The sequence below is a fragment of the Epargyreus clarus genome, unplaced genomic scaffold (assembly GCF_041222505.1).
Source record: "Epargyreus clarus isolate Ecla_fem2 unplaced genomic scaffold, WU_Ecla_fem_2.2 ptg000019l, whole genome shotgun sequence".
NCBI classification, from domain to species: domain Eukaryota; kingdom Metazoa; phylum Arthropoda; class Insecta; order Lepidoptera; family Hesperiidae; genus Epargyreus; species Epargyreus clarus.
The window spans coordinates 11,344,937-11,357,260 of NW_027332227.1; the positions used below are offsets into that span (position 1 = coordinate 11,344,937).

General features: G+C 35.5%; 2 protein-coding genes across 2 annotated transcripts in view; one reads left to right on the forward strand and one right to left on the reverse strand.

The window, feature by feature from the left end:
* The first annotated feature begins 204 nt into the window (after positions 1-204).
* snRNP-U1-C (small ribonucleoprotein particle U1 subunit C) lies at positions 205-925 on the forward strand. The gene has a single exon (XM_073083781.1). It carries the CDS (start codon positions 301-303, stop codon positions 793-795), a length of 495 nt encoding a protein of 164 aa, XP_072939882.1. The 5' UTR covers positions 205-300; the 3' UTR covers positions 796-925.
* Positions 926-2,709: 1,784 nt separating this feature from the next.
* Positions 2,710-12,324, reverse strand: part of gukh (NHS actin remodeling regulator GUK-holder) — a 101,434-nt gene continuing 91,819 nt past the window's right edge. Inside the window, exons 3-7 of the mRNA XM_073083738.1 lie at positions 11,515-11,692; positions 10,959-11,161; positions 10,415-10,618; positions 7,363-9,941; positions 2,710-4,581 (exon numbers count right to left, since the gene is read on the reverse strand). Of these exons, the coding sequence (XP_072939839.1) occupies positions 3,092-4,581; positions 7,363-9,941; positions 10,415-10,618; positions 10,959-11,161; positions 11,515-11,692 (4,654 nt within the window). The 3' untranslated portion in view covers positions 2,710-3,091. The remainder of the gene's footprint in view (positions 4,582-7,362; positions 9,942-10,414; positions 10,619-10,958; positions 11,162-11,514; positions 11,693-12,324) is intronic.

Consider the following 12,324-nt stretch of genomic DNA (forward strand, 5'->3'; position numbering starts at 1 on the left):
TCATAGACATTCGTATTAAATCAAATTATATAATTAAATAAATCGTATGTATAAGATTTTATATTTAATTTTAATACTTAGAGCTGCTTCACATTTATAACATTATCAGTTACATTACACATACTATGATATGCATATGATATCAAACACTATTTTATCTGTATTCAACACGTTAGAACACGAATATTTTTACTATCTGTGCATAAGACCACAGACTGCTTGACATTCGAGAATTGATTGACACATTTGTAGTTTTCGTTCTAAATATTATTTTTGTTAAAAAACTTAACTTAAATAAAAATGCCTAAGTATTACTGTGATTATTGTGATACATATTTAACGCACGATTCTCCAAGTGTAAGAAAAACCCATTGTACAGGGCGAAAACATAAAGACAACGTGAAATTTTACTATCAAAAATGGATGGAAGAACAAGCTCAACACCTCATCGACGCTACAACAGCGGCATTTAAAGCGGGAAAGATTGCTCAGAATCCATTTGGTAATAAAGGTGCAGCCATTCCTCCTCCTTGGGATCCGTCTGTTATGGGACCGGGTGGTCCTAGACCACCTGTACCGACGCCTGGTGGTCCGCCTGGTATGTTACCGCCACCTACGATGGGGCCTGGCGGCCCAATGGCACCTCCGATGATGATGGGACCACATGGGCCTATGCCGCCAATGATGGGAATGCGACCACCTATGATGGGCCCTATTATGGGACCTATGGGCCCTATGGGGCCCATGGGCCAAATGCGCCCCCCTCTAATGAATGGACCGCCTATGAATAAATAGTGCATACAGATCGAAGATTGTGTTGACTGACTGATAAATCAAGTTTTTAGATTTAAACTGAGTTTGGAGATAAAAACAATTGTATCATATTGTATGCATTGTTTTGTACATTAAATAGTTAAGTATGATATATTGGTTGTTTAATTTAATGATCCAGTTATGGGTTCAACTCGTTTTTTATTAAAAATGAATTATGCCTTTTTGACTTAAATTTATATTCCTCGATTGAGTGCTCTTTTTGCGTTCCATCCAAATTAAATAAACTAATTGTTATCTTGATTATAGTCCGTGCTAAACTGCTAGTCCTCTCTAAACTTGTTGTGAGCAGGTGTAGTTGTACAATTTACTATAGCGACATGTTTCATATCTATATTCCGAGCAGACTAGCAGTTTTACGCTGACTATACCTTCATACAGACCCACATATGTTTTGTTGTTACAATAATAATTTTAGTTGCCTGTAAGATACCTCTAACAGACACTAGAAATAATTGGTAATGATATAATTTCTTAATCTAAATGTCTGGGTATATGCTTAAATTACAATTCCTAAATAAATTATTGGGACAAATACTTCAACTACAGTACTTATATTATGGGCTTGTTATTAAAATACATTATATCCTCATGTAATAATATTATTAAAATCTATAAAATATAAACATATCGCATTTCTGCTTTTATCAGTATACTATGTATATTTGTTCATTTCACCAAGGGCTCATTCATATAGAGGCACTTTTATCAACAGTGCTTTACTTTTGTAGTTATTACATTTCATTTGTCTTGCTTCTTTGATACCGACTTTGTTTTTAAGATATTACTTTGCCATATTACTTTGTATTTCTGTTGTTCGAATCTCCACCTGCGAATTAGTTCTCGCACTTGATATTACTGAAGGAGGGATTATAGCTGGGCGAACAGAAAATGTCACGGCAACAAGATCTCCAAATAATATTATTGCAATTATCATAGGCAGTATTCCGTTCAAAATCATTGCTGCGTTTTTTTTAGTCGGTTCAACAGCCTTTAGATTTCTAAACACGGTGAAAGACAAAGATATTTGAACGGAGGAGCAAACAAGGAGTGCATAAATCTGCAGGAACCAGGATGCGTGTTGCTGCTTTAGGCCTCCGACTACAAATATACCGAGGAAAATATATGTTGTAAAAATAGCGATGGGCGCGATGAGAGCATGTGACATCCCCAAAGTTGGTGTAGCTCTCTCGTTTATAAAATCCGCAGTATTCACTACTAACGCAAAAACTCTGAGTTTGAGCGAGCACCGTTCAGTATTCATTGAAATAGAACTGATATCAAAATCTTTTACCTCTACTTTACCATGTAAATTGGTTTTGATTCAAATAATAGAGCATTTTTAAATTATGTATTAAAATAATTTAAATATTTGTTTATAGTGGGTATAAAAACAGTCCTAATTGTGAGTTATTTGACGAATGTCTGATAGTATGTCACATTATTTTTATGACGATCTAAAAAAATACATGTCTATCTATGGTCTATGACAACTATTTATTATAATTATTATGTTTCAAACACGGAACAACTAATAAACAAAAAAAGCGTATTAAAAATGGATAGACTGATCAGAGCCTGAATAGGTTATGCGTTCTTAAAATATAACTTGCTGTTTGAGATATAACAACCACTTCGTGTTTTGACTTTAGAGGCATCATCCCCTTATAAGTGTTTAACACTTATAAGGCAAAAAAGGCTGCTGTTGTAGTTTGAAGGGTGCGGTAAGAATGACTTAGTTATCAGTGACCTCATGGATAGCAAAGAGTGGGTGACCAATTTTATCTATCTACTATGACATCTGGATAAAAATATACCTGGAACTGGGGCAGAATGAGCGTACTAATATTAGTTTGATTAGGAAAATAATACACAAAATATTCTTCAACACATTTAATTAAAATTGTATTCCAAATAACTTAAAAACTTTGAAAAATTCAAAACACTACTTACATAGTACCTTTATGTACTCAATAAATACTTACGCTAATTTGTAACTATCGAGTTTTAGACTAATATCATAAAATTAAAATGAAGATTGGCCCCATTAGAGCATTACGAAGAGAAAAAAAATGAGCTCAAAATACCATTTCTATAAGTATCAATCACTGGTTTGAAATAAATGGATGCCAACAAAAATGGCACTTTAAGCGAGAAAAGACTAGATTAAAGCTTCTATCAATTTCATTGTCTTATTGTTACACATGATCATTTAATGAAAGAATGTCTAAAGCACCGCTTTAATATGAATAACTTTTTATCATAATGCCGTTTCCAATGTAGTAGGCGATGTTTTTCCTCTTTCTGGAGAGGTTTGATTTCTTGTAGTTGCGGGGGTAGGCTGACTTTTGAAGGAGGAAAATCTCGGAGGCGACGTTTCAGGTGCCACATTAAAGAATTCGGCTCGTTTGGCTTGTAGTATTTCGGACCTTGATAATCCATGTGATTTAGAATATTCAGCTTCAAGCGGAAACACACCTTGATCAACAGACTCTGAGTCATGTTCAGCTTCTAAATTGTGTTCCGTTATAGGTATTAAATTTCTACGTGCTCCGAAATGTTGATTAGTAATAATAGGAACTGTTTTAGACGGTGGGTCAGCGGGAGAAGATGCGTCATGCCTTTCACCCGAACTGTTTGAATTTTCTTCTTCGTTATTAGCTTCAGGTATGGGTGTGGATAATACGTCCGACCTGGGACTCGAAAATCTCCACTGCGATTTTGGCGACAATAATATTTTTGGTGTGTTTTTATGTTCTTTAATAAGTGCACTTGTTCTTCCGGGTGATGCTGGTTGATTGTTAGTTTTAATGGCTTTTCTATTTGTGTATGTTTTCGGCGAACCGCTAAGATCAAGTATATTTACTTGTGATCTATTTCCTACTGGTGTAGTCGGTATTTGAGATTTTTCTTTTGATAATTTTAATTGTTCGACGGCTGAGAGCTTATTGGATTTATTTTGCGGATGGAGTGTATTAAGTTTCACACTGTGCTGCAATAAAAGTTTCTTGAAGTCGAGTCTTGAAGTCTGCGGAATTGGACCAAATCTGTCAGCACACGTGGTCTCTGTTTTTTGGATACCAAAAGTGCCACCTGTAAAAGCTTTGTCCATGGGCGACCAGCTCGCTCTAGTTTTAGGATCTCCGAAATACCCAGTTTCTGGTTGGCGTTTATATAAAGATATCTCGGAACTCACTGGGGAAAGACTAATCGAGGATAATGCCGGGGATTCGGCTCTTTCAGGAGTTTCTTTGATATTTAATTTCTTTTTGCTTTTATGTATAACTGCATACAGTTCTTCATTAGTCATAGTCGATTTAACCGGGGATAGCAACTTGGAGCTGAGATCAACCGCATTATCTTTGCTTGTAGGCGTAGATGATTTGAATGGTCCTGCCGCCCGAGGGTCTATTGGCGATATCCTTATTGATTCTTCGTTACTGCTAGCTGGCATTCCAATGTTTCTGACTGGATGTCTCTGGTTTGAAACAGCTTGTCTAGGTCCGTTTGAATCATATAACGATCTCTTTGGAAGCGTCCAATATTTTGGCAATTCTTTTTGTATATTGTTCTGTGAATTGTCGTAATCGATAACACCGTGCCTGCCACGCAAATGGGCAGTATGATATCGATGTAGAGAGGGGTTTAATGCATTCAGATCGACTGTCGGTCTTGATTTCATTTGATTTTCTGGAGTTTTATTTTGCTGTACATTAATGTAGAGTTTGTCAGCACCGGAATGTCGATGGTCTGAAAGATTAAGATACAGATGATTTAAATTTCCAAATCTAATTTTAGTAAATCAAATGTTAATATTTATAGGTACCCAATTCTACTTGAATGTTTAAATCAATATTTTATAAATACATATGAAATGGCAGGCAAGTAATATACACACTATAAGTTTATAATTGTAACCTTTGTAAAACATTTTTATAATATTGAAAATACTGTTCTCTCTGGACAGTTTATGTAAGATCATTAAATTGTTTATTAATAATTTCGATCCTAATTTCAATCAAATCTTTCACAAAGGTTAACGACATATATTTTGATAGAATACTTGAAATGTAATATTAATTATTATAACAGTAACCATAACGTTATAATACCAAATTAAGCTTATAGCCAGGTAATAATAATCGGTGCAAAGCATAGATATACTCGTCTTTATTAGTAGTATATCTATGGTGCAAAGGCTATTTACATTTGCCTTCAATTCTATAGTGCTGCACTGTAGCAGTGTTGTTAGGTTTATAAAGTTTGCATTATACAAATGATACATAGTTAAGTATACAATTCTAAAGTGCATGGTGTTATATTCACAAACTGATCAATCATTCATGAAAACGAATACGTTTGAATTAACGTACATACAGCCGTTATTACAATTTGTTAGTAAAACCCTAAAACGAAACAATACCACAAAACTGCAAATGAATCGAAATTATTAGGTATAAAAGAATCTTACATTCCCAAGAGACGTATACGATGGGTCAATAAGAATTACGTTTAAAAAATGACGCTATATTTAGTATATCGTCAGTGTTAGTTTTAGATGCAACTTTGTTAGTAACGATTTGATATTAGAATTTACAGTTAGTAGAAGTAGTAACATTTTCGTGCATAACTCATAGTTCATGCTTAAAAGCAACAAAAACTTTACCTTCGAAGAACTTCGCGTTAACAAAGTCGCAACGTTTGGAAGCATTCTCGATCACTGTGCAAAGCGGTGTTTGATGAGTTCGTGAGTGTAAAAGGAACTCTAAAGGGCTTAACTTAAAAAATGACGTGACTATACTCTTAAACCTTTAACAATTATTATTACAGAAAGTTATTCAGAATTAGTGATGTTATGTGTGATCATTGAAGACTAAAATGATCTTCAATTGCAAGTGAGTTGACAGCGTTGGTTTTAGTACTGTTTCCCAAATATTCAATATTGTATTTACACGATGTCATTTATCACGACTTTACAATTCGAGAAATGAGTTCTGTTTTATCTTGAGCGAATAGTTATTTTTCAAATGAGTTATAATTAAACATATTATGAATTTATAAACTATTTCAGATTTAATTAGTTCCTGATAAACTGTGAAACTAAGCAATTCTGCAATAGTTAAAGAACAGAACTTGTTTCTTAATTTTTTATTTGGTGCAAAGTAGTTATGAGTAGAGTGAGGATGTGAGCCGAAGGAGTGATTAAATGAAATAAGTGCGTTAATTCACAATTTTTCTATTATGATATTATTTACAACACACGTAAAGAACATTCGAGAATATCACACCATGCACTTACACACAAAACATAAACCTGGGAAGCTGTGCACGCTGCGGTGAAATAAGCCACCATGCATTTATTTGTTCTTACAAAATCTTGTAAATAAAGTCAATTATTCCATCTATATATAACTAATTATATGTGTAGAATTATATTAATAATGTGAACCTAATAATACCTTATACCTTAGTAAACAATTATTTATCACAGAAGTAACAAGTTGAGTGTATAAGGAAGACGATTTCAAGAAAGACAATATGACGGACGGAATATTTCTAAATTAAAATATTTCATTAATATTTCATATAACTAGCAGTATAGCCTATCAGTTAGAATTCCATATACATAAATCTAAAGAATAATTAAGTTCTAGTAACTAAATAAGCGTATTATAAGTATAAATAGGTAACGAAAGGTTTTTATTATTTACCAAATTTCAGTGGCATGATCGGATTCAGATAGTGATAGAATTTTAGCCCTATGCATAGAACCATCAATAGGTACAGTGACTTTAGAAGGTGAAAGAGAATAGCTTGACGGGGAATGTATAATACAAATATCATCAGGATCGGAATCCAAAATAGCTGTTAACATATCCAAGGAATTATCTCTATTATCCGGTATAAATGCTACAGAATTTCTTTTTGGCACAGGTGTAGTATAAGGGCTAAATGTCAATGCGGATAGCTCTGATACAAATTTATCGTCTACAAATGTACTGTTGTTATTTATACATTCGCACGATTTATAATCATCAAACATACTGCGGTGGCTAAGTTTAGGAGATACGGTAGCTGGATAATTTATTTGCTCGCGAAGTAAGTCTGCACTGATTTCGGCTTGAATCATTTCAAATGAGTTACCTTTCTTAGCATTAGTACCAAAACTTTCCAATTTAAGTAACTTCTTAATAGGCATTAAAGGAGAATTAGCTAGTTTATAACTATCACTGCGTTTAATTTTATTGATAGGAGTGTTTTTATTGATATCATCAGAAAAATCATTAGTATCTAATATTTCTTGTTTTGTTTCCTTATTATTCCTATTTGTAAACATTTTCATAACTTCAGCAACCTTCCTACTGCCTGATTTATTAAGATTATGTTGACATTTACCTCTTAACATAATGGGAGTTTGGAAATTAGGAACAAATGGAATAATATTTTCATGAACACTTAAAGTTTGATCAGCGTGTTCTGGACTGTTCGTGACGTGGTTCATAACGGGCGCTATGTGAATTTGTGTCTTACCTGTTGTATCATCTTTCGATGGAGACAAGCTGACACCCTCTGCATCATGAATATTTACATAAGCCCCCGTCCTGGTTATAGCCTCTACAATTCGCGGTAAATCGTGATTACTTTTTGCAGTAGTTGCAGGTTGAATATTGGGGACAGCCGGTGTTTCAGTGACAGGCGTAGCTGTTATTATCATACTTGGTTTAGGTGGTGGTAGAGTCACAAATTCGGTAGTAACGGGTCCATGGGGTTCTATTGGGGCTTTTATTATCATTTTGCCTAATTGCGGTGATGTGGGTTTACTAGTTGGTGGGGCTGGTTCATATGGGAAATCGGTTTCATCCGTAATTTTTACGACATCCGCGTTTTCTCGTTGAATAACTGAAGTCGTTGGACAAATTTCTTGAACGAATGGACCGGGTTCAAAAGTTGTGTGAGCTCCTTTTCTTCTTTTTAGGGTATCCGACGAATATATAACTTGTCCTTGCGAATCTAATGTAACCTTAGCTCCTTTTCTTTGAAGTTCGTCTAGAGCCACAGAAGGTTTTTCTTCTAAGCCATGTTCTATGTAGTCTCTGCTGTCATTTAGGCAATTAGGTAACTCATTAAGAGATACGTATTCCGTTTCAGGTAGTTTGCCAGACAAGACGGCTTGTAAATTCTTTCTAACAATGTCATTGTTTGCATAAGTACCTCTATTTAAGTTCATCTTCTGATTATTATTTTTAACATCAGCTATCGTAACATAGTCACCGGTGTCGTAAAAATCTTCAACTGTTTCAGGTTCCTTCGAAACTGGCGACTTTTTGTTAGATAATTTATTAGGTAGTACTCCTTTCAATTTGCACATTAAACTATTAAACGGTTGCAGGGAGGATTTTATTTGATTCTGCGTTTTACCATTTGTCTTTGGAACATCGTTTATTTTAGGTTCTTTTTGCTTTTCGTCAGTGGGCAAATCTAACTTCGGTCGACTTAATGTTTTCATTTTGGTTCCAGATAATTTTTCAGAATCTTGTTTCTTACCAGTCTCTGTATCTTTGTTACTGTTTTCACTTTCGTCATCGGAATTAGTTGGGGTAATGACACACATTGATGGTATTCTTGAGCTGTTTATGGTCGTTTTGTATCTTAGTCGTTCAATTCTGTCCGTGCCTTCAAGGTCCGATGACTCAGAGTAATCTTGTTCAGACAAGCTATTTTTACCATGAGCACTGGATACAGAATCTTCTATAGGAGAACTCGATGTGTTGTGGCCTGAATCTGGAGAACTCGTGCCAGTACTTTTCTTTGCACTCTCGAGTTCTGTTTCAGTATGAACCTCCGCTACAGCCGTTATTTCTCTGTGGTTACCGACGTTTCTTGTAATGGTAATCGTTGAAGAGGAAACTTCACGAATTTCGGGGGACGAATGGTTGTATATTTGTTTATCAGGGTATTGGCGTGCTGGGTTATATCTTAAGCTACTGAAGGCAGATCTAGTGAACGAAGAACTAGAACTTCTATCTAAGCTAGCATTTGCACTGTGTATGCTATTTCCTCGACTTCTGTTGACTTTAGTTAAAGAGCTTTTACGTTCAGGGACCGTCGGGCCGATCACTAGCGATCTATCGCTTCCCGCGGCCATTAGTGTAGTACAGACGGTTCCAGCGGAACTGGTGGTTGTACTTGTAGAACCTTTACCAAACAATTCATATTCATTTTCAGCTGTCAAATTTTGGCTATTCGATGAACTTGATAAAGCTGTGCTTGTGTGCAATGGAGTACTCGGTGAAACTTCTTCTTCTTTTAAAGTCTTTAAGCCAGAATCCATATGGAAAGATGTGTAATAACCCTCTGTATCGCAAGAGAATTCTGAACTGGTCTCCAAATCTTCATGTAAGTCATGAATTATATCTGGCGTTAGGGTACCTTCGCTAGTAACACTACCAGAACCTGATGTATTAAGGAACCTTCTTCTACTTATTATTGAACTTGGAGGCCCGTGATGGAAGTTAAGAGAATTATTAGAGGTTGCAGCTGATGTTGTACTTTTCGGAGGTACTGTTGTGGTGGTGATTTCAGAACCAATACTCGTTCTTCCAGATTCTGAACTAGCTGACCAGTTGCCGCTTGACGAATGCGGTTCATCTTTACCAACACCAGATCGCCTTGATCTTCTGTGAGCTGATGTACTTCGTAATTTTACTCCTCCATTTATTGTTGCAGTAGTTGGTGCACTGGCAGGAACTCCTATACTTTTCTCTGATGAGGAATATGATGCACATCTTTGATGTGTCCTCCGGTCTTCTTCTCCCGGACGTTTCTTTCGCATCGTGACAGCTTCCTGAACCTGAGGTTCTTCTACTTTAATAGGAGACATAGATTCTTTATTTTTCTCAGTTTTTGACGTGTCTTTAAAGCTGTCTCTACTGGCGCTGGGTGATCTACCAATCATTTTTAGCCTGTTTTTACCCCATTGCTTGAGACTGTTGAAATGGCTTTTCTTAGTTACAGGATCGATAGGGCTTTTCTTAAGTAAGTCGCTAGACCGAGATCTGATGACAGTGTTTTCTTCGATTTCTTCAGAAGCCACAGCATTTGATGTATCGCTATGATAGAACAAACCAAGCAAAGCATTAGTCACACGCTAAGGGCAGAACTATGTAGAGAATCTTTAAATAACTTCGCTTAGTCTTGTTACAGCGGAGTTATTTGAAGACGTCAGTAATTATGAAGCTAATGAACAAATGGCACTATTAGTGTTCAAGTGCACAAAAAAATGATTGTCTTTGTTTCTCATTCGAAGAACAATTTGCGGGATGAAGTGAACAATGACAATCAGTAACAAAAATGTATTCACAGAAGCCAGAGATAGTAATATGAACAGGTTAATTAAAATGTGTGCTAAGTTTTTATGCACATTTTAAGCTCACCACACAGTACTGTGCTTTATGGTTATCATAGTTAATTGTCTGTAAGATTACATTATCTACGGAACAAAACAAAAAAGAAAATTATGAAAAAAGAAAAGGTAGTATGTAGATAATATAGTCTTTGTGTACAGTGCAAACTAGAAGCTTACCCAGCTATAGCCTCTCTAAGCTCTTTCTGATCAGTGCCCGAAATGGTGTTTCGTCTTTTACCCCGCGGTTTTCTTGTCCGCGTCCGTCTTTTGATCGTGTCCGTTTCGCCGGAGCCGGTTTCTATGTGAAGCGATTTTCGAGAAGTACACATTCTATCGAAGAACTTCCCTGACGTATCTATCGCCACAACTTCGGGCGGAAATCTGCGTAAACAAAACAGATAAATGGGTATAATACCTGGTAAATTTAAAGATAATAATTTATTACCAATACAATTAAAATACTTTTGTATAAGGAGTTTTTGATCCAATCAACTTTACAAGACTACCATATAAGTTAAAAACGAAAAAACGAGGGGATTTTAGATACATTGAATACGTTTTTAGAAATTACTTTAAAAATAAGCACCACGGATTTGTCGTACATAACATCCTTGAACCGTATCATCTTTTCTCTCATTTTATGTGTAATATTTCTAACATAGCAAAAAATATCTATCGCTTGCAGTGCGGTGAGCGTCCAAAGGTTAGCTAATATTCTTACTTAGAGGCAATAACTCGCAGCTGTTCTTCTGGACTCGGCAGCCTGTGGTCAATAGGCTCATCGTCGCCTGAACCGCACTCCGACAGCTCGTCCGGAGTGAGGGTCACGCTGCTCGCGATACGCATTGACGCATCTGGGAATGTTGTCACTTCGCCTATTGCTTCTCTCGATGTCCATTTTCGTAGGTGTTCCACTACTGACGGCTGAAAAGTTCAAATGGCATCTTGCAATCAAACAATAGTGGTAAGGTGAAACCTGATATGTAAATCAACAGACGAGATTTCAATGTTGAGCAAGCTATGCTGATTTGAATATATGAGGCAGTTTAAGATACTTTGGTTGTATGTAGTTTGGAAAGAAGGTACCCTCGAAAGATTGTTCTTTCAAGAACAATCAAATTATGCAAGAATCTGTTGAAGCTGCTTGTGTGGAAATCAAATTCATTAGTCTAGATGTTTGTTTTTTACAAAAATTAAACTACTTGTAGTTACAATACTTTACGACGCGACTGTCACTCCAGTTGCCGAATTGTGTTTAATAAAAAAATGTTACTTACGATATGTGTCTCTACTTCAACATCTACTTTATTATAGACGCGTCTCCTTTTAGAACTCAGCACGGGCGTGCACAGCAGGTACGGTGAGTGTTGAGAGTCTTTGCGAAGTTGGTCGAGAATTGAGCCACAGTGTTTGTCCGTCGATGCTCTCTCGTACAAATTGCGTAAACAAACGGGCCTGGAATATTTCAAAAGCGTTTTTATAAACCGATTGTTTTAAATTCAGGTTTCTTTAGAACAACAAATCATCTTTGTGCACACTCCAAAATATATTTCATTGAAACATGTTTATGTATTCATACACACAAACCTAAATTGGCTTCTGTCCATAATTATTGCAACAAAAAGAAGTGTCTGCAATGAGTTAAGCAACTTAAGTAATGTGTTCTCCTAATTATAATGGCCTCGTAACAAAAAGCGCAGTTGTGCGAAGAAACTAATTAAAATAGTATCATCTTGTACCGTATTATATCTTTGCCAGTATATTTAATGGTGCTAATTATTTCTGTTCTTGCTGAGTTGTTAGCAATATTTTTTGCTTATACATTCATTATTTCCGAACTTACAAGTCTGATTAGTGTTATTGTTTGCGTGACATTTGCGTCTAATTCTTGTTTTTAGACTTGTTAAATAAAAAAAAATTGTACAATTACTTCAATCTACTTACAAGCGCCTTACGAAATAAAATATGGCGGCTTATAGTCATAATCTTAAAATTGTACACGAATAATATCAGTATTTTATAACATTTATTCTCAATTAGTTTTATCTCGTATTTGGGTGAAAATTTACTTATTGTAACGTAAATTT